This window comes from Leucopleurus acutus (assembly GCF_964270905.1).
Source record: "Leucopleurus acutus genome assembly, chromosome: 3".
NCBI classification, from domain to species: Eukaryota; Metazoa; Chordata; class Mammalia; order Artiodactyla; family Delphinidae; genus Leucopleurus; species Leucopleurus acutus.
In genome coordinates this window covers 175,954,083-175,978,608 of record NC_139145.1, presented here as the reverse complement: position 1 = coordinate 175,978,608, position 24,526 = coordinate 175,954,083, and the positions used below count along the sequence as shown (strand labels likewise).

The window sequence follows — 24,526 nt, the reverse complement described above, 5'->3', positions numbered from 1 at the left end:
GTACGTTTATGGCGTGTGTGCGTGGCGTGTGCGTATGTGTGTGGCATGTCTGTATGTGGTACGTGTCTGTGCGGTGTGTGTCTGCTGTGTGTGCTGTGTCTATACGGGTGGTGCGTGTCTTTGGGTGTGGTGTGCAAATGTTTGGTGTGTCTACACGTGCGTGTCTGTGTCTGTTTGTGGCGTGTGCCTGTGGTATGTGTTCACGTGCGTGCGGTGTGTGTGCGCTCGCGCCCTCCCGCGCCGCGCCGCGCCGCGCCGCATCCCCGCTCTGCTCCCTCCGGGTGGCGCGGTACCCACCAACCTGGGCCGCACCCGTGGGCAGCCAGCTCGCCAGGTCACTCACCCCGCGCGCCGGGCACGCAGCGTCGGGACCGCCCAGACCCCACCCTTACAGTCGCGAGGCCGGAAACGGAAGTGCCTGCCGGCCGCTCACTTCCGGGCGGGGGCGGCGGCGGCGGCGGCGGCGGCGGCGGCGGCGGCGGCGGCACGCACAGTGAGGCAGCTGCGGTAGGGCGGTCTCCGGGCGGTGGTCGCGGTCGCCACCCGCTGTCCCTTCCCCGGGCTCCGGCTGGCGCGGGCGCGGCCGGGAGGCGGTGCGGGTGGCAGTGGGGTCCCGGGGGCGGGCTCTCGTCCGCGAAGGGGCCGGCGACGCGCCGCGCGAGGAGGGAGGAAGCAGGTGCAGAGCTGCGCGCGCGGGTGGCGGGCGGGGAGACGCGCGGCCGCCCCGGGTGTCCGGCCCTGTGCGCGGGCCTGTGATCAGGAAAGGGGGCGAGGAGGGATGGCGCCGCAGCCCCGCTCCGTGGGCGTGCACGAAAGGCACTCGTGTCCAGGGCCCTCGGGGGCCTGCGCGGACTTGGGTGGCGCTCTGAAAGCGTGTGAGGAGGGGTGAGAAATGTCTTTGAGAACTTTGCACAGAAAACACGCGTGGAGACGGGCGGCCAATAGCTGAAGTCAGTCCTCCGCTGCCAGACGCTCACCAGGTGTCCCTAGTTCCGTGGCTGGGATGTTGGTGGAGCTGGCGCTGAAGGCAGGTGTGCTTGGTGTCCAAGCACCTGTGCCCCGTGCACTGCACCTGAGCAGAGTGCCTTCTGCCCTCTCACCTTTGTTGACTAGGGCTGTTAAGCAGTAGGAAACGGAATTTGGGATACTGCAGACAGTGATTTTTGAGGGAAATGGTAGGACGGGTGCTGGAACCTCAGCTAGGGAGGGTAAGGTGCGTGCTGTCCCTGTGCCTCCACGTGTGCACGAGGTGTCCCGGCGTGGCCCCCACCCCTGTCCCCTGGTGTGTCAAGGGGTGGTGTGAGGGCTCTGGAAATGAGAAATTGGCCCTATCTGGGGCAGAGAAGTGCCCTGGAGACTGACATCTGATACGATGAGTAGTCTGGGGCCCCCATAGAGGCATTGTCTGTATGTCAATATCTTACACCTGTAATCGCCTCTGGTCCGCTTAAAGGTAAAACTGTGTTCTGAAGGTTTGTATTGCTTATCGAGCAGTTCATAATCCTAGTTCAACTTTCTTTCAGGTTTACTGGGTTAATGACCTCGAATGCTCTCATTAGAGCCCCGCTGTGAACAGCACTGTTGGTGGAGGGGGCTAAGTTTTGTTGCTAACTTTTCTACCTCCCTAACACATTTTCCCCCTCCTGTTCCCTCTCTGCCTATGGACACAGGATGCCTCTAGCATGACAGGCGCAGAGATTCTGCCAGCTTTGTAGCCATGAAGGAGACGGACCGGGAGGCTGTTGCGACAGCGGTCCAGAGGGTTGCTGGGATGCTTCAGCGCCCGGACCAGCTGGACAAAGTGGAGCAGTATCGCCGAAGAGAGGCCCGGAAGAAGGCCTCTGTGGAGGCCAGATTGAAGGTATGAGGCCTGAGTGGCCATGGGCACCTGCTTCACTCCCAGGTGGGACACAGGCTTTTATCTCAAGTTTCTGGTTCCTGCTTAACAACTGGACTTTGTGATGACGTGGAAGGGGGCAGCCTTGAACGTACCTTGACTTAGCACGTTCCTTCCAACAGTATCCTGCCAATCGGTAGATTGACAAACAAGACAGGGGGAATGTTGAAAACACCAAAGGAACAACCTTTTTGAGCACCCAGAAATGTCCATTTAACTTTTTAAAGAACGCTAGAAGAATGACAGCTTCTCTTCATTAAAAGCTCTTCTGCAGAGCGTATCCAGAGAGCATTTTGTTTGGCTCGTTCTGGCACGTGCTGTAGTAGGCTGGCCCTGGGGCAGGAAGGAGGAGAGCTCGGCACGTTTATTAGAGTGTGGGAGACTGAGGCAAGAAAGAAAATCGATCTTGTATGATTTGGATTGGCTTTCAACTTAATTCACGCGGAGAGAGGAGGTGTTATTAAAATTACGCACACTTGGTGTAGTTGTAAACACGTTGAGACCGTGGCCTGCTGTAGTTGACTGGCAGCACAGCGGTCTTGAGGACTCGAGAGCGCATTTTAGGAAGGTTACTTCTCATGGTGACAGGGCAGTGAGGTCACCTCTCCAGTCGAAAACATTAGCGGCCGGGTAAGTGCAGGTTTGTTGAGACAGGATGAGGCTCATTCACTTGCACCAGTGAAGCAGCCAAAGACCTGCTGGACTAATTTGAAACAGTTTCATGTCAATTTAAAAAATGGTTTAGGGCTTCCCTGGTGGCACAGTAGTTAAGAATCTGCCTGTCAACGCAGGGGACACGGGTTCGATACCTGGTCCGGGAAGATCCCACGTGCTGCAGAGCAGCTAAGCCCGTGCGCCACAACTACTGAACCTGCGCTCTAGAGCTGCGAGCCACAACTACTGAAGCCCGTGTGCCTAGAGCCTGTGCTCCACAAGAGAAGACACCGCAGTGAGAAGCCCACGCACTGCAACGAAGAGTAGCCCCTGCTCGCCAAAACTAGAAGAAAGCCCACGTGGAGCAACGAAGACCCAGCGCAGCCAAAAAAAAAAAAAACAACAAAGGAAAAAAAATAGTGTAGACCTGCTACGTTTTTATTCAGAATTTTATTTTATTTTATTATTTATTTATTTATTTATTTTTTTGCGGTATGCGGGCCTCTCACTGCTGCGGCCTCTCCCGTTGTGGAGCACAGGCTCCGGACGCGGAGGCCCAGCGGCCATGGCCCATGGGCCCAGCCGCTCTGCGGCGCGTGGGACCCTCCCGGACCAGGGCACAAACCCATGTCCCCTGCATTGGCAGGCGGACTCTCAACCACTGCGCCACCAGGGAAGGCCTATTTTATTTATTTTAAATTTATTTTAAGTTCATTTTTGGCTGTGTTGGGTCTTCATTGCTGCACGCGGGCTTTCTCTAGTTGCGGCGAGTGGGGTCTCCTCTTCCTTGCGGTGCGTGGGCTTCTCATGGCAGTGGCTTCTCTTATTGTGGAGCACGGGCTCTAGGCACAGGGGCTTCAGTAGTTGTGGCTCTTGGGCTCCAGAGCGCAGGCTCAGCAGTTGTGGCGCCTGGGCTTAGCTGCTCCGCGGCATGTGGGATCTTCCCGGAACAGGGCTCGAACCCCTATCTCCTGCATTGGCAGGCGGATTCTTAACCACTGCGCCACCAGGGAAGCCCTTATTTAGAATTTTAATCTGTTCTAGGAACTTGTGGGATTAGCTGACAGTTGTTGTGTTTTGTTGAAATCATTAACTATTTCTAAACGCTACTTAGTGTTTCGTGGGTGAAAGGTATTCCTGGGCACCGTTGTGCTCCCTGGCCTTTCCCTTCCTTTTCCCATCCACCTGCTGCTCCTTCACGCCCTCTCCATTCTGACTGTACGGCTCACTGCGTGGCATTGCCACGGGCTCTCAGAGTGAGTCTGAATCTCAGGTGCACCAGCTCTGCGTCGTGGGGCCGGCCGTCCTGGAGCGGAGTCTGGTTCTGGCCGAGTGGCAGGAAAACCCTCTCCGCTCAAGCTGATGAGCGAGTCCTGACGGTTTCTCCATGGAGTGAAGGCCTGTGAGGAGGCTGAGGGGTGCCTGAGAGGTGGTGTGGAGGCCTTCTAAGGGCCGCACTTAAGGGGCGGCCCGGGACTCGGGGTGTTCCCACGGGGGAGTCTGGCGTTCTCAGCTCAAGGGGCTGGATGACGGGTGTTGTGAGGTTTTCTCAGCAGAGCTTTAAAAACGTTTTGTTCTAAGAAGCAATGGGAAAAAGGAAAAGCTACCTTATGAATCAGTGGAATCCTTGTTGCGTTTTGTTGTCTTGTCTGTGGGCATTGACTGTTCTCTACTACTGAAACGCCTCTTTTCTACACTCTGAGCCTCCTGGGGAAGGTCTGCTCGGGGCCCTCCCAGCTCTGCTCACCCACCCAGTGTCTTCCCTAGGCCGCGATCCAGTCGCAGTTGGACGGGGTGCGCACGGGCCTCAGCCAGCTCCACAGCGCGCTGAGCGACGTCAAGGACATCCAGCGGTCCCTGGCCGACGTCAGCAAGGACTGGAGGCAGAGCATCAACACCGTCGAGAGCCTCAAGGCTGTGAAGGACGCCGTCGTGCGGCACAGCCAGCTCGCGGCCGCCGTGGAGAACCTCAAGAACATCTTCTCAGGTAGCCGGGCCACGGCCGCGCTCTCTTCCACGACTCACGTGTGCGTTTCCTTGCCCTGTGGGTGCCGCAGGGCAGTTGCAGCTGTCGTCGCGCTGCTCAGAGGGGTGATTTCTGCCTGCACAGTTGGGTTCATATTTTGAGCGCAGGCGGATGGTCAGTTGAGCAAATAAAGGCTGGTGGAACGTCTGTGGTTCTGAGATGGTCAGGACGGGCGCAGAGGCGGGTAACCGAGCAAGCGCTGCGTGAGCATGGTTCCCTCAGCTGCGTGCGGCTCAGCGGGGCTCGGCAGGTGCTGGAGGATGAGGATGCGCCGCCCGCGGGACGGCTCGCGCTCAGGCGCGTGGTCTGCGGGCGGAGCAGCGCTGCGAGCGGACGACAGGGCGCAGTTCCCAGACGGGAAGGGTGTGCCCGGCTCGCAGGCTGGGCGCAGGGCAGGGGGCGGATAGGGCACACCCTGGAGTCTCAGTCCCCATGGGAGCTGGGCCTGTGGGAGTGCTTGGGGCTGGTGGGGAAGGTGGGGGCGCGGGAGGCGCCCTTTCAGAAGCCTGTCCCAGTACCTCACTGCCGGGAGGAACAGTGGGCTCAGCGTCAGCCGTCGCCAGCACAGGGTGCCCTGCTGTGTTCGGCACAGCCTCCTCGCTTGTGCTCCACCCCCTGGAGCTAGTCCCTCGCCCCGTCCCCTCGTGCCCCGTCCCCTCGTGCCCCGTCCCCCCCGCCCCCCGCCCCCCCGCCCCCCCGCCCCCCGTCCCCCCGCCCCCCGTCCCCTCGTTCCCCGCCCCCCCGCCCCCCCCGCCCGCCTCCCGCCCGCCCCGCCCCCCGCCCCCCGTCCCCCCGCCCCCCCCGTCCCCCCGTCCCCCCGTCCCCTCGTTCCCCGCCCCCCCGCCCCCCCCGCCCCCCGTCCCCCCGCCCCCCCGCCCCCCGCCCCCCCGCCCCCCGTCCCCCCGTCCCCCCGTCCCCTCGTCCCCCGCCCCCCCGCCCCCCGCCCCCCGCCCCCCCGTCCCCCGTCCCCCCGTCCCCTCGTCCCCCGCACCCCCGCCCGCCCGTCCCCCCGTCCCCCCGTCCCCTCGTACCCCGTCCCCCCGTCCCCCCGCCCCCCCGCCGCCCCGCCGCCCCCCCGCCCGTCCCGCCCCCCCGCCGCCCCGCCGCCCCCCCGCCCGTCCCGCCCCCCCGCCGCCCCGCCGCCCCCCCGCCCGTCCCGCCCCCCCGCCGCCCCGCCGCCCCCCCGCCCGTCCCGCCCCCCCGCCCCCGTCCCCCGCCCCCCCGTCCCCCCGCCCCCCCGCCCCCCCGCCCGTCCCGTCCCCCCGCCCCCGTCCCCCGCCCCCCCGTCCCCCCGCCCCCCGCCCCCCGTCCCCCCGTCCCCCCGTCCCCCCGTCCCCCCGTCCCCCCGCCCCCCGCCCGCCTCCCGCCCGTCCCGCCCCCCGCCCCCCCGTCCCCCCGTACCCCGCCCCCCCGCCCCCCCGTACCCCCGCCCCCCGTCCCCCCGCCCCCCCCGCCCCCCCGCCCCCCGTCCCCTCGTCCCCCCGCCCCCCCGCCCCCTCGTACCCCGTACCCCCGTACCCCCGCCCCCCCGTCCCCCCGCCCCCTCGTACCCCGTACCCCCGTCCCCCCGTCCCCTTGTCCCCCCGTCCCCCCGTCCCCCCGTCCCCTCGTCCCCTCGTCCCCTCGCCGCTGTCAGGGTCATCATCCCAGCCCGAAGCCTTGGGATGGTGCGACCCCTTCCCTGCCTTTATCTGGTGTCTGGTCTCAGCGAGTTCTTTCTGCGCTTCCTTCCGAACTCTGCTCCACCCCGGAGGTGAACCTGGTGCAGTTCTTCCCCTCCGCCCACCAGCCCACCACGTATGAACTGCAGCATGTCTGAGGGCAGCATTATTGAGTACTTGACCCCGCCCCTCTGTGCACGCTCAGCTTCCCGGGGCCCTTCTCCGTCCCCCCCATGAATGACACAGCACTGCCGACTGTGGTGGGCGCTCTGGAAGCAGCTCCTCTTGGTGACTGTGGACGACCTGGAATTGGTCCAGTCTACCTGCCACAATCTCCTTCATGACATTCAACCAGCCTTCTTAGTTAATTTCCCTCTTACAATTTCCTGTTGACTGACATCTTCTTCCAGTCTTGGACGCTAATGCCAAATGACCAAAAAGCTACCTTTCTATCCACAGAGGTTGAAAATAACTTTCTTCCTTTGATGAACAATGAGGCTGTGATGTAGATGTGGTTTTTGTTAGGAGTATGTTTTTATTGGGAAGATGTTGTGCTTATTTGGCTCCCTTCAGACTTTTCTCATTGCCTGTAATTCAGTAGTGTTGTGCACACAGCCTGTTTTTTTCTCCACACTTTTACAAATTATAAAATATGCATAATATAAGATTTACCATCTTGACCATTTTCAATTGCACAGTTCTGTAGTATGAAGTGCTTTCGTATCATTGTGAAACCATCACTATCCATCTCTAGAACTCTTCACCTTGCAAATTGAAACTTTATTATATAGTGCAGTGTCAATTCTATCTCAATAAAACTGAAAGAAAAAAAATCTGCAGCCGTTAAATAATAGTTCCCCATGCCCCCTCCCCCAAGTCCCTTACTAGTTTATAGGTCTATTTAGATTTTCTGTTTCTTTGTGGTTTAGGTTTTGTGTTTCTAGGAATCTGCACTTCATCTGGGTTATCCAGTTTGCTGGTGTACAGTTGTTCATAGTACTCTTATAATCCCTTTTATTTCTGTAGAATTGGTAGTAATGTCCTCACTTTTATTTCTGATTTTAGTTTTTGAGTCTTCTTATTTTCTTAGTTCATCTAGGTAAGATTTGTCAATCGTTAATCTTTTGAAAGAACTGCGTTTGGTTTTGTTGATTTTCTGTTGTGTTTTTCGATTCTCTGTTTATCCCTGCTCTAATCTTGATTATTGCCTTCCTTTTGGTAGCTTTGGGTTTAGCTTTTTTTTTTTTCTAAGAACTTCTTAAAAAAAAATTAGTATAGTTGACTTATGTTGTATTAGTTTCTGGTATACAGCAAAGTGGTTTAGTTATACACATACATGTAGGTATATTCTTTTTCATATTCTTTTCCATTGTAGTTGAGGGTTTAGTTGATTCTTTTTCTAGTTCCTTAAGTTGTAAAGCTAGGTTGTTGACGTGAAATCGTTCTCTTTTAACTGAAGTGTTTATAGCTGTACTTCGCCCTTAGCACTGTAAGTTCTGGTATGTTGTGTTTTCATTTTCATTTGTCTCTAAGTATTTTCTAATTTCCCTTGTAATTTCTTCTTTGGCCCATTGATTAAGAGTGTGCTGCTTAATTTCCACAAATTTGTGAATTTTTGGTCAATCACAGATATTTAACTTTATCCATTTGTAGTCAGAGAAGATATTTTGTATGACATTTATCTTTTAAAATCTATTGAGATTTAATTCATGGTTTAAATGAATTCATTCCTAATGATTTAATTTAATTCATGCCTAAGGGTATGGTCTGCCCTAGAAAATGTCCCATGTGCACTTAAGAGGACTGACTGTGTGTGCTGTTGGGTCGGGTGAAGTGTTCTGTATACGTCTGTTAGGTCTAGTTAGTTTGTCGTGAGGTTCAAGTCCCATTTCCCTACTGATCTTGCGTCTGGTCGTGTTCATTATTGTGAGCGGCATATTGAAGTCTCCAGCCATCATTGTAGAACGGTCTGTTTTTCCAGTTCTGTCAATTTTTGTTTCGTATATTTTGATGGTCATTAGGTGTGTAAATGTTTATACTTGTGTATTCTTACTGGATTGAACGTCTTATTAATATAAAATTCCTTCTTTGTTTCTTACAACCTTTTTTGACTTTGAATCTGTTTTGTCTGATGTTAGCACGGCCACCCCCACTCTCTTTTGGTTACTGTTTGCATGGAATAACTTTTCCCATCCTTTCACTTTCAATCTATTTGTGTCTTTGGATCTCAAGTGAGTCTTTTGTAGGCAGCGTAAAGTTGGATCATGTGTTTTTATCCATTCTGCCAGTCTCTGTCTTTTGATTGGAGAGTTTAATCCACTTACATTTGAAGTAATTACTGGTAAGGAGGGACTTAATTCTGTCATTTCCCAACTGTTTTCTGTATGCCCTTATTTTGTCATTTTCTGCATTATAGTCTTTTGTTTAGTTGATTTTTTTTTTGTAGTAAAGTGTTTTAATTCCTTTCTCAATCCTTTTTTTTGGTATATTCTATAGCTATTATCGTTTTTTGTTCCCATGGGGATTACATTTACCATCCTAAAGTTATAACACTAATTTGAATTTATACCAGCGTAACTTCAATAATATACAGAAACTCTGCTCCTATACAACACTTCCCATCTCCTTTCAGTTATTGATGTCACAAAACTACACCTTTATATATTGTGTATCCAAAAACATAGACTAGTTGCTATTTAAAAAAAAATGCGTTCGTCTTTCAAATTATGTAGAAAGTAAAATGTGGAATTATAAACCAGAGTTACAGCTATTCTAGCTTTCTATTAGTACTAGCTTTGGACTAATTTTTTTTTTCTCTAAATGTATTAGTCTCTTGAATTATGTAAAACAAAAAGAGTTACAAAGCAAAGTTACAATAATACTGGCTTTACAGTTGCCCATGTATTTACCTTTACGGAGACCTTCATTTCTTCCCACAGCTTCAAGTTGCTGTCTGGTGTCATTTCACCTGCAGAACTTCTTTAGCATTTCTCACAGCGTAGGTCCAGTGGTCACAAACTCCTTCAGCTGTTGTTTGGGAATGTCTTAATTTCTCCTTCACTTTTGGGGGACAGTTTTACCAGATATAGGATTCTTGAGTTACAGGTTTTTTTCCTTTTAGCGCTTTGAATATTACCAGCAGGCTGCTTTTTGTCCTTCAAAGTCTCTGAAGAGAAATCTGCTGATACTCCACTGAGGATCCCTTGTATGTGATCAGCTGCTTCTCCCTTGCAGCTTTCAAGATTTCTCTCTCTGTGTTTGGCTTTCTGTGGTTTGATTACAATGTGTCTTGGTGTTGGGTCTCTTTGAGTTTTTTCTGTTTGGAGTTTGTTGAGTTCTTGAATGTTTATATTTATGTCTTTCATCAAATTTAGTAAGTCTTTGACCATTATTTAAAATACAGGCACACCTTGGAGATAATGCAGGTTCGTTTTTAGACTACCTCAGTTAAGCAAATTATCTCAGCAAAGCGAGTCATGCGAATTTTTTGGTTTCCCACTGAATATAAGTTATGTTTACATTGTGTTGTAGTTTATTAAGTGTGCGATACGAGTATGTCTAAAAAAACAATGTACATACCTAAAATAAAAAATACTTTATTGCTGAGAAATGCTGACTGTCATCCAGACCTTCAGTGAGTGCTTATCTTCTTGCTGGTGGAGGGTCTTGCCTTAGCGTTGGTGGCTGCTGACTGATCGGGGCAGTGGTTGCTGAAGGCTGGAGTGGCTGCGGCCGTTTCTTAAATAAGACAGCAGTGACGCTGGCTGTGTTGACTGACTCTTCCTTTCAGGAATGATTTCTCTGTAGCAGCAATGTTGTTTGATAGCATTTTACCACAGGAGAACTTCTTCTAAAATTGGAGTCAATCCTCTTAAACCCTGCTGCTGCTTTGTCAACTAAGTTTATGTAATATTCTAAATCCTTTGTTATTTCAACAATTTTCACAGCATCTTTAAACTTCAGGAGTAGTTTCTATCTTAAGAACTTTCTTTGTTCATCCGTAAGAAGCAACTCTGCATGTGTTAAAGTTTTATCGTGAGATCACAGCAGTTCAGTCACATCTTCAGGCTCCACTTCGAATTCTGGTTCTCTTGCTGTTTCCACCACATCTGCCATTACTTCCTCCACTGAAGTCGTGAACCCCTCAAAGTCATCCACGAGGGTTGGAATCAGCTTCTTCCAAACTCCTGTTAATGTTGGTATTTGGACCTCTTCTCATGAATCATGAGTGTTCTTAATGGCCTCCAGAACGGTAAATCCTTTCCAGAAGGTCTTCAATTGACTCTGCCCTGATCTATGAGAGGAATCACTATCTATGGCAGCTGTAGCCTTTCGAAATGTATTTCTGAAATAATAAGATTTGCAAGTCGATGTTATTCCTCTATCCGTGGGCTGCAGAGTAGATGTTGTGTTAGCAGACGTGAAAACAACAAGGATGTTGTTGCACATCTCTGTCAGAGCTCGAGTGGCCACGTGCATTATCAATGAGCAGTAATGTTTTGAAAGACATCTTTTTTTTCTTAGCAGTAGGTCTCAACAGTGGGCTTAAAATATTCAGCAGATGATGTTGTAAAGACATGTGCTGTCATCCAGCCTTTGCTGTTCCTTTATAGAGCACAGGTGGAATAGATTTAATATAATTCGTAAGGGTCCCAGGATTTTTGGAATGATAAATGAAGATTGGTTTCACCTTAGGGGCACCACCTGCATTAGCCCCTAACAAGAGAGTCAGCCTGTCCTCTGAAGCTTTGAAGCCAGGCGCTGACTTCTCTCTAGCTGTGAAAGTCCTAGATGGTACCTTCTTTCAATAGAAGGCTGTTTTGTCTGCATTGAAAACCTGTCGTTTCGTGCAGCCACCTTCATGAGTTATGGCAGCTGGATCTTCTGGAGAACTTGCTGCAGCTCCTACACCGGCACTTGCAGCTTCACCTTGGGCTTCTGTGTTATCGCGACGGCTTCTTTCCTTCAACCTCATGAGCCAGACTCTGCTGGCTTCTGACTTTAGATCTGTAGTTTCCTCACCTGTCTCAGCCTTCAGAGAAATGGGACTTGCTCTGGATTAGGCTTTGATTAAGGGAATGTTGTGGCTGGTTTGATCTGTCCAGTCACTAAAACTTTCTCCATATCAGCAATAAGGCTGTATTGCTTTCCTACCATTCGTGTGTTCACTGAAGTACCACTTTTAATTTCCTTCCAGAACTGTCCTTTGCCTTCAGAGCTTGGCTAACCGTTTGGCACAAGAGGCCCAGCTTTCAGCTTATCTCGGCTTTCGACAGGCCTTCCTCACTCAGCTTAATCATTTCTAGCTTTTGATTTAAAGTGAGAGATGTGCGACTCTTCCTTTCACTTGACCAGCCATTGTAGGGTTATTAATCGGCCCAATTTCAGTATTCTTGTGTCTCGGAATAGGGAGGCCCTGAGGAGAGGGCGAGAGCACGGGGAGCAGTGAGAACACACACCACATTTGTCAGTCACGTTCGCCATGTTATACGGGCACGAGTCTCGGTGCCCCAAAGCAATTACAGTAGTAACATCAAAGGTGACTGATCACGGATCACCGTAACACTTACAATCATAGTGAAAAGTTTGAAATATTGAAAGAATAACTAGAATGTGACACAGAGACACGAAGTGAGCAAATGATGTTGGAAAAATGGTGCTGATTGACTTGCTTGATGCAGGGTTGCCACAGACCTTCGGTTTGTAAAACGTGCAGCGTCTGTGAAGCACAGGAAAGCGCAGCACGGTAAAGTGCAGCGTGCCCGTAGCCGCTCTGCCCATCTTTCTTTCTTCCTCTGGGTCTCCCACAGTGTGCACCCCACAGACCCCTTAGGCTCTGTTCGCTCCTCTCTAGTTGTTTTCCTCTTATCCTCACTCTTGATAACTTCCTTCCTGTCTTCAGGTTTGCTGTTGCCTTCTTCTGCTTGATCAAATCTGCTTTGAAAATTTGAAGTAAATTTTCCATCCAGTTCTTATACTTTCCTGCGCGTTTTCTTTTAGTTCTTTGAGCGTGTTGAAGAGTTTGCTTCAGAGGCTTGTCTAGTCCACCATCTGTCTGTCCTTCTCGGGGATGATTTCTGTTGGTTTATTTTTTCCTTGAATCTCCGTTCTCTCCTGCATCTTCGTATGCCTTGTGATGTTGTTGTCGAACGTTGGACGTTCGAATCTAATGACATGTGACTCTGGAAATCAGGTTTTCCTCTTTGCCAGGGTATGCTGATTGTTTATTGTTTTTGTTGTTTTGATTGTCGTAGGCTGTGTCTGTGCAGAGGGTCAGGCTGAGATGGAAACTCAAGGTCTTCTCAGGTCTTTCTGAGCCTGCGCCTCTCCTGGTCATTTGCAGTCAGTTTCTACTTTTCTACTGGTGCTGAGAGCTGAAATGCACCAGTATTAACCACACCTTACTTTCACACCTTTCCCTGGAAGTTGTATGCCTTCAGTAGACTCCAGAGTTCCAAAACAGGTACTCGGATGGAGTCTGTCAGTGCGGCAGCTGTCCAGGTGGGAGACAGGTTGCTGGTCACCCTTGTCCCCATCTGCCCAGAGTCCCGTATGGCCCTTTGTGTGGTTTTTCACGGTACCATCTTGTGCCTTTCCCGCAGTGCCCGAGATCGTGAGGGAGACCCAGGACCTCATAGAGCAAGGGGCGCTGCTGCAGGCCCACCGGAAGCTGATGGACCTGGAGTGCTCCCGCGACGGGCTGATGTACGAGCAGTACCGCATGGACAGCGGGAACGCGCGTGACATGAGCCTCATCCACAGCTACTTCGGGAGCACGCAGGCGCTGTCCGACGAGCTGGCCAAGCAGCTGTGGATGGTGCTGCAGCGGTCCCTGGTCACCGTGCGCCGCGACCCCACCTTGCTGGTCTCCGTGGTCAGGATCATCGAAAGGGAAGAAAAGATTGACAGGCGCATACTTGACCGAAAGAAGCAAACTGGCTTCGTTCCTCCTGGAAGGCCCAAGAACTGGAAGGAGAAGATGTTCGCCGTCCTGGACAGAACGGTGACCACGAGGATCGAGGGCACGCAGGCGGACACCAGGGAGTCTGACAGGATGTGGCTCGTGCGCCACCTGGAGATCATAAGGAAGTGTGTCCTGGACGACCTCCTCGTCGCCCGGAGCCTGATGGTGCAGTGCTTTCCTCCTCGCTACCAGATTTTCAGGAGCCTCCTGAACGTGTACCACCAGGCTCTAAGCACGCGGATGCAGGAGCTCGCAGCAGAGGACCTGGAAGCAAACGAGATCGTGAGCCTGCTGACCTGGGTCCTAAACACTTACACCAGGTAACTCCCCTGTGTACCTGGCGTTTCCTGTTTCCTGGGGCGAAGCGTACTGGCCGTTCTAAACGGCCGCCGAGTCCTGTTGCTCAGGGCGTTGCCTTCCGGCTGACGCGTCCCCTTTTGGTCCACCTGTGACCCGAGGTCGGGCCCGGCCCCTGGTCGTGTGCACGCTCTTGCATTTGGGTGGAGCCTGTGCCCTGGCCGGTCAGTCCGTAGTGAGCAGTTCGGCCTTGCGTTTCCTGCACTCCTGACCCGCCTTCTCGCGGTGACACTGAGAGCAGGTGGTGTCACCTGTTGGACAGGTGAGGACACGTGGACCCAGGAGGCCCCGAGACCCGCACAGAGTCTCGTGCTGCTGAGGAGACGGCAGCTTGCCCCTGCCGGCTTCCGCCCCCGCCCCGAGTCTGGTTCCTTGTCGGCTGCCCTTCGGCACTTCAGCCTTGACGCTCTGTCGCTTCCTGAAAGGGCTGTGAGCCCCTTTGTGCGGGCGTTACTCTGAGGTAGGGTTTGAAAAACAAGCCAGTGGTGGGGCATTCTGAAACTCTTAGGGTTCGCTAGCGAGAGGAAAGCACGTCTTATTCTAGCCTGTCTTGTGCTAGCGTGTAGAATTAATGAAACCTCTCGTTTTTGCAGTAAGGTTTGGGGATTTTTGGGGTCTGTGTTTGTTTGTTTTTTGGTAGCTGCTTGTGGTAGAGAATATGTACATTTCAACACGGAAACATATAAAGGGAAAGAAAACATCGTATTCATTGTGGCTGGCGCTGTCTCTGCTTCCCCGTGCTGGGCCTGGGCCTCGGCGCCTCCTGTGTGCCGCCCTCCACTGCCGTCGCGTGATCCTGTCGTCAGGCCACCCTCGAGGAAGACCTCTCACCATCATCTTCGTTTTGAGGCACAGGGAGGAACACGCCCAGGGTCACACAGCCCTCGGGTGGGGGGCGCGACTTGACCTGGGGTCGGGGCCCTCACCGTGCCCCGGCCGCCAGACCTCGGGGTGCGCATTTGTGTGACCTGCACGGTTCTAGGCCTTGATTTTGTTTCCCACTCGCCACGTTGTAAGCACTTTTCTGTCCTTGGCAGTTCTTGACGGCTTCTTGTTGGTCACCACATCCTTTCATATTGGAGCTTCTTATGGGAAAAGTTGGACCGCTTTCACGCTAGAAACATTTTCATGCGGAGTTAAGGTTCTTGGGGCAGAAATAATCTAAGTTGTAGATGGTCTCTTAGTATTTGCAGAATCTCATGAAGTGCTTTTTCACTCAGGAAGACCTTGGATGTCTTAGGAGTGGAGGACAAGCTGTTAGTACTCAGGATTGTCATTCTGAATCCATACTTAGGGGTCATCCGAGCAATCAGCCTCGGACATTTAGGAACCCAGCCGCATACCTGGCTTTTATCTGTTTTTTATGAAAACTGTTTTCTGAAGCTTGGTTCACATCCCTCCCTTCTTCAGCCCCATAGGCTGGAAGTGCTGACACTTCACTTGCTGAGTCGCGTTTGGTTGCGGGCGTCAGGTGTTCTCTGCTCTGGTCCTCGTCCTGCTGGACCAGCGGCATTAGCGCCTGTGCCCTACGTTTCTAAATTCAGTGCTTGTCTGTTCTCCAACTCATGGGACCTCCTACCTGCCAGGCCCTGGTCTTCCTCAGGGCACCGTGGGTGGAGCCAGCAAACCTTGCCCTGCAGGCCCCTGGGACGGGGAACTGCACCACCCACCTGAGGGCTTCCTGTTTCCCTTCCCGCCTGTCCCCGCAGTGCAGAGATGATGGGGAACGCAGAGCTGGCCCCGGACGTGGACGTCGGGGTCCTGGAGCCCCTGCTTTCTCCAGACGTGGTCGCCGAGCTGCTCGACACCTACATGTCGACTCTGACAGTGAGTGGAGGGATGTGGGCCCACATGGGCCGAGTCGGGCTGCAGCCAGGACCCATCTGGCCGTCGGGCTTCCAGAGGACGCGCGGCTCTTTCTGAGAAGTCGGGTCTGGAGGCGTCCTGGATGTGCCGTGGCACCTGCCCGCCTCACAGCGCTGAGCCTGGGAGTGGGAGGGCGGCAGGCGGCGGGGGTGGGGGTGGGGTACCGCCCAGTGCCCTCGGGGGTCCGAGGGTGCGATGAGGTGGTCAGGTCTGCTCCTGGGACGTGGGGAGCCTGACACCAGGCAGCCTCTGACAGAGGCGCCAAGGCCGTGCTGGGGCGCAGGGGCGGCTGGGGTAGCGGCCGTGGGGTCTGGTCTCCGTGAATGGCCTGCCAGAGGCACGTAGGTCTCGTGCTTCCCTGTCCTGACTGACCTGGCCTGTCCTCCAGCATGACCGTCGTCCAGAAGGTTAAGCTGAGGGAGGCTGGCGGGGTCCCGCGCGTGGAGGTGGATTGTTCCCTTGTGTGGGGCCTGGGATCCCCAGGGGGTGGTGTTGGCTTCTGCAGCTGCTCCACTGAAGAGCGGCCTGTTGACTCCAAGCCTGGTTCTGTTCTTTCCTCCTGCTTAGTCAAACATCATTGCTTGGCTGCGGAAAGCCCTGGAAACAGACAGGAAGGACTGGGTGAAAGAGACTGAACCTGAGGCCGACCAGGACGGCTACTACCAGACGACACTGCCTGCCATCGTCTTCCAGGTACCGGGCCTCGGGCTTCCCAGATGCACGCAGTTGCTGCCGGCGGAGAGAACCTGCTTCTCTCTGAAGCTGTGCAGCCGAGGCTCAGACTTGCCAAGTAGCTTCACCCACGGCCGCAAAACCTAATGTTTTTTGTTCTCCTAATGGGTTTTTTTTTTTTTTTTTTTTTATCTTTGGCTGTGTTGGGTCTTCGTTTCTGTGCGAGGGCTATCTCTAGTTGCGGCGAGCGGGGGCCACTCTTCATCGCGGTGCGCGGGCCTCTCACTATTGTGGCCTCTCTTGTTGAGGAGCACAGGCTCCAGACACACAGGCTCAGTAGTTGTGGCTCACGGGCCCAGTTGCTCCACAGTACGTGGGATCTTCCCGGACCAGGGCTCGAACCCGTGTCCCCTGCATTGGCAGGCAGACTCTCAACCACTGTGCCACCAGGGAAGCCCTCCTAATGGTTTTTGATCTCAAACCAGAAGCTAATTATGTGTTATGTGTGTCTGATGCTCAAATTGGAATTTGCTTATTTCCTGATGTAATGGCCAAGGTTTGTCTTCGTAAATGCTACACGATCGAGTCTAATCTGACGTACTTTGGGAGGAGTCTTTGAGGGTTTTAGCGTCATCGTGCGTTCTTACAGGTAGCCTGCTCTCTTTGTCTGGCCTGTCCAGTCCCCTTCCTTTGAGAAACATTGCTGATGGTAGGAGGGCCGAGCCGCGATAGAGGGCTCTCCTTCTGCTGACACGGAGCTGGGGCTCTAGCCAGGCTCTGGGTGATCCCACTAGTCCATGACGTGTTGGGCTTCACCTTTCCTTTATTTTGGAAGCTGACGTCCGGTGACCACGTGGGGTGAGCTCTGCCTTCTGGTGCTTCTCCACCTTCCCACGTCCGGCCCCCCAGCTCCAGCGTGTGTCCTCCTAGCGCTTCTTAAGAAACCCACATCGCAAACCACAGCCCAGCCCCTGGTACCCGTGTGACCCCAGCCACACCCGCCCTCCCCGGACCCCTCGTTTCCCTGTCTCCCCATGAGAACATACGTGTCCCCCTTGTGGAGACCAGCCTGTTTGCAGGGAATTAGGAAATGATTCCCTGGGTTTTTTTTTTTTTACCTGGTAAGAAAGTTTTGTGTGTTTGTTTAAGTAACTTTGTTATTTTTCACCTGGCGTCATTTTTTCCTCTGAATTTGGACTGTCCTGACTACCAGTTAACAGGTGGGGGGTTTATATAATGGGAAATCTGCACCCTCGTGAGTTTCTATCAGAATTCATAAGTTCTCCAATTTTTAGATGTTTGAACAGAACCTTCAAGTCGCTGCTCAGATAAGTGAAGATTTGAAAACAAAGGTACTCGTTTTGTGTCTTCAGCAAATGAATTCTTTTTTAAGTAGGTATGTATTCTTGCCAGTGTGCTAATTTAGTAGGTTTTTTTTTTTTTTTAATGGAGAGGAAAACTGTGTTGATCCCAACCTGGCTAGTATTAAAAAAGAATTCAAGCCTGGATTCGCTGTAGTCACCTTTTTCCGTTAGTCAGAACTCAAGCCCTTTCTTGTTATCTGCCTTTTGAATGGGTTGCATTCCCCCGGGGTCCCGGGTGTGATGGTGTGGGGTTCTCAGCAGTGGGCTGGTGCTACTGCAGGCTTGGAGCTGGGGACCTCCTTCAGTCAGCCTTCCTGTTGTCCCATTTCCCGGGGTGCCCTCCACAGGGATGCCCCCCCCACCAAGTTGTACACAAAGAAGATTCTCAAATGTATACGGAGGTAGGAAGAATGGCCTAAACACCTGCTTAGCCCACCATCCAGGTTCAAAAGCTGCCTGTAAAGCCCCCCTTGCCACATCCGGCTCTCCTCCCCCTCGCTCTGCTGAAGTACACTTGACCCTTGAACAACATGGGGGCTGGAGGGGACAACCCCTGGTGCGGCTGAAAATCCACGCATAAGCTTGCAGTCGGCGCTCCTGCCGTGGTCGCGCACCCCCAGATCAGCCAGCCTCGGCTCGTGCAGTGCTGCGGTGCGTGTTGGCTGAAAAGGTTCACGTGTAAGTGAACCTGCACACTTCAAACCCACGTTGTTCAGGGATCAGCTGTGCTTTACAGCAAATCCCGGACGCTGCGGCGTTTCATCCCCTGCATTCCCTACCCTAACTGCAGTGCCGTCAACCCACCGATCTGTCAGGAGTGTTCCGTGGGGCCGCCTGACACCAGGTTTGTGTTTGGGTTTTCCCGCTGGTCTCAGACCCACCTGTTTATAGCTGTGTGTTCAGACCGGGTTGGCAGAAGGCCTGCACTCTGTGGTGCCGGAGAGCAGCCCCTCGCGCTCTGAGCCGCTGGCTTGTGGAGATGCACAGACCCTCCTGTCCAGTGTCCTCCAGCCTGGCCTCAAGCTGCCGTCTGCCCACGAACCACAGGTTGGCTCTGAAGGCCGTGGGGCTCCTCCGTGTTTCCTTACTGTTTGCCCATAGCCTGCTCCTGTGGCTCGGGTGCCGACAGCCGGGCCTCTGCTTAGGATCCCCGTCAGCTGTCACCCATGGGTCATGGCCTGAGTTAGTCATCCCGTTGGTATTGTTCTGTAAAGTAGATGTTTTCCTCAGCAGCCTCAGCTGTGTGGTTACCTGAATCATGCTTTGGACAGAAGCGTGGAATAAATGCTTGATTACTTCCCTTTAATTGCCAGTTTTCAGTTTGCTCCTTCCTTCACATCTATTGAAAACGCATACAAATTTATACGGTGTGTTGTGCTTTTCTTGTACTCCCATATATGTTTGAGAATCTCCATGATAAATTCAAAAATGAAGTATGTAGCCGTCTCAGTTGTTTTCTTGACATTTTAAAGAGTCTAATTTATTTTTAGTTTGATTTTTTCAGGGAAAGTCTCAGAAAAGGACATTTTATCTAACATTTGATTGTGTCCCAAACACTATTGTATGAGTTTCTAGCTGAATCATACGTCAGACAAAATAATACTCTCCCAATTACAAATGTTTCAGAATATTTGTAAAATCAGAACACTGAGCCATATTTCAAAGCCTAATAACGAAATTAATTTTTAATAATCTTTTTTAGATGATCAACTTCTATTAGCATAGGTCACCCCCTCTAGAATCCTTTATTTTTGAAGACTCGTCTGGCCAGATGCTAGCGATGCAGAATGTGATTGTTAGGCTGCGCGTTGGCGCCGTGCTGCGAGGCTGCTCTGACGTGGCCGTGTGTCCCCCAGGTACAAAGAGGAGGCGCAGCTGTACAAGGAGGAGCACCTGCGGAAGCGGCAGCACCCGCACTGCTACGTGCAGTACATGATCGCGCTCATCAACAACTGCTGGACCCTCAGGTGAGCAGGGGCCCTGTGGCCGCGGGGCGGGGGCGCTCGGCTGCGGCCGGGGCGGGGGGGGGCGGTGCTCGGCGGCCTCACCGGCCCTCTGTCTCCTCCTCTGTCTCCTCGCAGAGAATCCATAGTCAGTTTGAAAAGAAAGTATCTGCAGCATGACGCGGACGAAGGCGTGTCTCTGAGCCAGCCGAGCATGGATGGGCTTCTGGACGCCATCGCTGAGGAGGGCTGCAGCAGCCTGCTTGAGGAAGTCTTCCTGGACCTGGAGGTGGGCGCCGCGGGCCGGGTCCCCTGGTGTGGCGTCAAGGAGAGCCCCTTGCAGGAAGTGTTAGAGACCAGAGCACTCAGCAGGTTACAGGGTAGAAGCTGGTATTGGAGAGGAGATTGGTTATGGCCATCAGCAGATTGTTGCTTGAGGGCACGAGCTGGGCTGCACGCCCGTCACACAGCCGGGCTCGGGTTTGAGCAAAGGCACAGAGCACAGCCATAAACAAAGTGCATTCAGGTCACAGCCAAGGCGTGGCGTGTGTTGAGCAAGTAAGTTTACTTCAGAAGGTATGAAAATGGCTCAGCATCATATAGAACCGGCAGAAACCAGAGTGCATTTAACAAATAGAATCATGGTCATCTTGGGTCCTGCAGGGAAGGAGCTCCTGGGGTGATGGGTGGTATCATTTCATGACAGCTGTAACTTTCTCAGAAATGGTTTAGAAAACAAAGTGTACTTAAAAAGACAACATAATAGAGAAATAGACAAGGGACATGAATAACTGTTTCCCAGAACAAGGAGTCATGTGTCCTAAGTAGGAAACAGAGTGCCCAGTCTTAACTGCTCTTCAAAGAAACGCAAATTAAAACTGAATATTTTTGTTGCTTACCAGGACGGTAGGGATTAAGAACATTGCTACCACGTGATGTCGAGGGCACGAGACTCCTGTATTCCGTGTAGAACCGTGAATCGGCACAGTTATGGGAGGGCAGTTGGCACGAGTTTTGGAGGGCAACAGTCGTCAAGGTTGTAGTGTGCATACTTTCTGACTAATAACTTTTAGTTTTAGGAATTTCATCTGCAAAAATATACAGATTCACTGCAGCATTCTTTATAATTGCAAAATGAGACATTTTAAGTGTTCATCAGAATTGGGTACACAAATTACAGAGCATCCACACAACAAATAGGTGTAGTCAATAAGGGAAGACGTGTCCGCACAGATACCGCCCTTGCGTCTCATATAAGTCTTTACGGTTAAAGTACATGTTTGCAGAGTTTCTGCGTGAGCATCGCTGAACGTCAGGCGGGCGTAGGAAGGAGGCTCCAAGTGCCTCTCCCGATGACAGGCCGTCATGAGGGTGTTTTCTGTGGTCTGTGCTTTCAGCAACATCTCAATGAGCTGATGACGAAGAAGTGGCTGTTAGGATCAAATGCTGTAGACATCATCTGTGTCACCGTGGAAGACTATTTTAATGATTTTGCCAAAATTAAAAAGCCATATAGAAAGGTAAGAGTGTGGGGCACACATGTGGCCTGAGTCCCCTGGCATCTTATGTAGAATTTGGTGTCATCAGTTCTTGGGTGGAAGTTCATGGGTGGTTTTGTGAACCCAGGCAGGTCGGAGACGTTGCCGTCTGAAGGTGGCAGAGGTGGGGGTGATGGGGCATGCACCTTGCTGTCCAAGGCCACGCTGACACGGCCGCAGACCCAGAACCCCATGGGTAGTGGGGACTTCCTCAGCAGGGACCCCTCAAAGGGCGGGTGGGGCTGTGGCCATGGCTCTGATGAGAGGCTGGGCAGGAACCGCAGTTCCCCTTTCACGTCCACGCTTGGGGGCCAGCGGGCGGCTCTCAGCACAGGGCCCACAGGAGACTCCAGGCTCCCCGGCTGTCGGGGTCCCCTCCAGGCCCCGTGAAATGCCCCTGTTCCGGTCTGGGGCTCAGGCAGCTTTCCGCGGGGGAATTCTCAGGGCCTTGGGTGGGTTTTGCTTTAAAATCAGCCTTTCTGTTTGTGGTTTATGGAAGCGTGAGTGGTTTGACACACAGAGCTTGGGTGCGGACACTTCAGGACGTGTCTCCAGGTCCTCTGGGCATCCCTGTAGACACTTGTCTCATTTGTGAGCAGCGTCACTGTGTCATTTCATTTCTGGTTCTTGTACCTTCGTGTCTTCTCCTTGTCTCGCTGCCCTGGCTGGGACCCCCCAGCACGGGGGCATCTTTGTCTCATTCGTAAGCTTAAATTCTCCTAACCCTGCCATTAAAAGTGATGCTTGCAGGGAGACCCAGGTGTTTTAAATCCACCTGGTTGGTCGCTTCACAGCTGTCAGGAGCCTCTGGTGGTTAGAGGTCGGTGGGACCAGCTCTGTTCAATTTTGAATTTCTTGGTTTTTGTAGTTTCTGGTTCCACCTTTTATGTTTCTCAGCATCTGTCCTTTGATCTAACCGGGTGTGTGAAGTCCTTGGGGCTTGTGTCTCAGCCACTCCTGGTCCAGATGGCTCGCCTCCTGGAGCGGCCGGGAGCCCGCGGTCTCACTTGCTCTGCCAAGAGCCTGGCCTCCGCCTGAGTCCCTGCAGCTACCGGGTGTCGTCTCGCTTTGTCTTGTTTGGGGCCCTTGGGGTCCCCCTCACTGCCCGGCCTCCCTGGTACACGGAGCTTCTGATGTCTGTTCTTGGGACTCTGAGGCTGCGCCTTGTGTCAGCAGAGTCGTGCTCGCGTGTTCGTGGGTGACGGCCAGGTGTCCGTCTACCTGTGGGTGGGCTCCGGAGAAAACCACGGCCTTCTCCAAAACTTCCCCAAACGTGTGGACTTGGGGCTCCTCTTTTCCCAGAAGCTCGTCACACCACCCCCAGAGACTGGTCGTTGACTAGCCTCTGTGCACGAGGTGTGGTGTGTGTGGAGCCCTTCAGCCTGTGAGGGGCAGAGCAGGGCCTGGCCCAGGGTCCCCAGCCCTCCCACTGAACCCACACCCCACACTCCTGGGCTGAGAAGCTGAGAGACGCGTGCAGGATGGGCAGGGCGAGGAAAATAGACCCGGATCCCCCAGGGGGGCCCGTGAGTCACCAGACGGGTCTCCGTAAAGCGGGTGCCGCCCTGGCACCTGCCCCTTCGCCCCCGACGGGAAGCTGCTCTGCAGCGGGTCCGCGCCCAGAACGACGTGTCTGGCGGGGCTGCAGGCAGGCGTCCCCGCGGCGTACTTTATTCTGTGGGCTCTCTAGAATGGACGTGAGCATCTGAGGTGTCCAGGCAGTACTGACTTCCGGCTGCTGCCGTGCGGCCGGTGCGTCTGCCCGCGTCCCAGACGTGAAACACGGTGAACCTGCTACAGTTTTCTAAGATAGAATTTGTAATAAAGACTCAGGTGTGCTTACTTTGTTGACTCTAAAATTTGTATCGATGAGAAACGGGAAGGAGCGCGCTGGCCCGTGCACCGTGGGCCTGGACTCGCCTTGGGGCCGCGTGCCAGCTGACCCCGTTCTCCGTGTGCCCCGTAGCGGATGATCGCCGAGGCGCACCGGCGCGTGGTGCAGGAGTACCTGCGGGCCGTCCTGCAGAAGCGCATCTCGTTCCGGAACGCCGAGGAGCGCAAGGAGGGCGCCGAGCGCATGGCGCGGGAGGCCGAGCAGCTGCGCTTCCTCTTCCACAAGCTGGCTGCCGGGTTTGGTGAGGAGATGGACGGGCACTGTGACACCATCGTCGCCGTTGCCGAAGTCATTAAGCTCACGGACCCTTCTCTGCTCTACCTGGAGGTCTCGACTCTGGTCAGCAAATACCCAGACATCAGGTAGCGGCAGGGACATTCCTGAGGTCGCTGGGGAGAGGGAGGGTCCCGGGCATTAGGTGGGAGCCTCCCGGGTGAGTGTGGCAGGTCCGGGCTCCAGCGAGGACCCCAGATGCCGTGCGGACGGCGATGCGGGCAGAGTGGGTTTCAGAGATGACAGCGGTGCCCGCCAGCCCCACCGCGGGTCCCGGTTCCCGGGCGTCACCAGGCCACAGTTGGTGCTCGGGCGCCGATGGGAGGGTGGCCGAGCAGACTGGTTTCTGGAGGCTGATCCTGTGCCGCGTGTAGGTGGAACCAGGGAACGGAGCCGGGCCCCTCCTGCGTGTGGGGGAAGGAAGCGAGGGGAGCGGCTCCCCGGCGCTGGCTCCCCGCCAGCCTTTGTGAACCTCCAGGAACCCTGCCGCCCGGTCGGGGGTCGGGGGGCTTGAGTCGGCTTTGGAGGCTGAGTGGCCGCGGCTGCACCCTGACGCCCCCTCCCCCCGCCAGGGACGAGCACATCGGCGCGCTGCTGGCCGTGCGGGGGGACGCCAGCCGGGACATGAAGCAGACCATCATCGAGACGCTGGAGCAGGGCCCGGCCCAGGCGAGTCCAGACTACGTGCCCATCTTCAAGGATATCGTGGTTCCTAGCCTGAACGTGGCCAAGCTCCTCAAGTAGCCAGCGGGGCCCCCCACCAGGCGTCAGCTGCGTGTCTGGGGACGGCCTTGTCTCGGGAGAGCCCCCTCGCCTCTGCGCTGTGCACACACTTCTGAAACTGCCGCTCAGTCGAGTCTGGGCTTCCGATGGGACGTGAGGGCTTCCCGCTGTGAGGGCCTCTTCCTGGTGATGAGCCAGCCCGCTGGGGTCTGGTGGGCGCACTGCTCCCTCCCTCCCTCCCTCCTCCCTCCCGTGGGGTCACACCTGCCACCGGGTGGGTGTGGTGCGTGAATCCCCACCGCCTGCAAATACATCTTACTTTTCCACCAAGTGAATTGCAGAGTCGCACCCTGAGTAAACGGTGAGCCCCGTGTGGTCCCTACCCTTGCCGCCGCCCTGCTGGACAGGTTTCTCGGCAGCTGAGCTCCGAGGGAACCACGGGGATGGCTCCAGCGTTCGCCCCGTTCCTCCTCCCGTGCAGGACGTGGCGTGTGCGGTGCTGGGCTGCTCTGAGGGGCCCAGTTCCTTCCTCACAGGCTTTCAGGACGGAAGAGTGGATGCTGTGCTCTTATTTCCTCCTCACGAGGGGTGAAAAATTCACAGGTGGGACTTTTTTCTTGAAGGATCAAAACCTAAATGGAGACATGAGGGTGTTCTTACAAGTGTTGCTCAGAAGAGACGTGACCTTCCTCGA

At 54.1% G+C, this 24,526-nt stretch overlaps 1 protein-coding gene across 3 annotated transcripts; it reads left to right on the top strand.

Annotated features, from left to right (window-relative positions):
* The first annotated feature begins 468 nt into the window (after positions 1 to 468).
* Positions 469 to 24,526, top strand: EXOC3 (exocyst complex component 3). Of its 3 annotated transcripts, none has more exons than XM_082835528.1 (12): positions 469 to 507; positions 1,671 to 1,861; positions 4,319 to 4,538; positions 12,841 to 13,522; positions 15,269 to 15,386; positions 15,993 to 16,118; positions 17,393 to 17,493; positions 19,318 to 19,428; positions 19,543 to 19,693; positions 20,802 to 20,924; positions 22,909 to 23,198; positions 23,682 to 24,526. In XM_082835528.1, exons 2-12 carry the CDS (start codon positions 1,718 to 1,720, stop codon positions 23,851 to 23,853), a joined length of 2,238 nt encoding a protein of 745 aa, XP_082691654.1. In that variant the 5' UTR covers positions 469 to 507; positions 1,671 to 1,717; the 3' UTR covers positions 23,854 to 24,526. The 3 variants fall into 3 exon arrangements, with proteins under 3 accessions (XP_082691654.1, XP_082691653.1, XP_082691655.1); XM_082835527.1 differs by lacking the exon at positions 469 to 507 and adding an exon at positions 565 to 676; XM_082835529.1 differs by lacking the exon at positions 469 to 507 and adding an exon at positions 772 to 885.

Excerpts from the sequence above, each read along its gene's own strand:
- EXOC3 (XM_082835528.1), top strand. The coding sequence starts at position 1,718 with ATGAAGGAGACGGACCGGGAGGCTGTTGCGACAGCGGTCCAGAGGGTT. Across the intron at positions 17,494-19,317 it reads ATGAATTCTTTTTTAAGTAG|GTACAAAGAGGAGGCGCAGC; the intron begins GTATGTATTCTT and ends TGTGTCCCCCAG. Across the intron at positions 23,199-23,681 it reads AGCAAATACCCAGACATCAG|GGACGAGCACATCGGCGCGC; the intron begins GTAGCGGCAGGG and ends TCCCCCCGCCAG.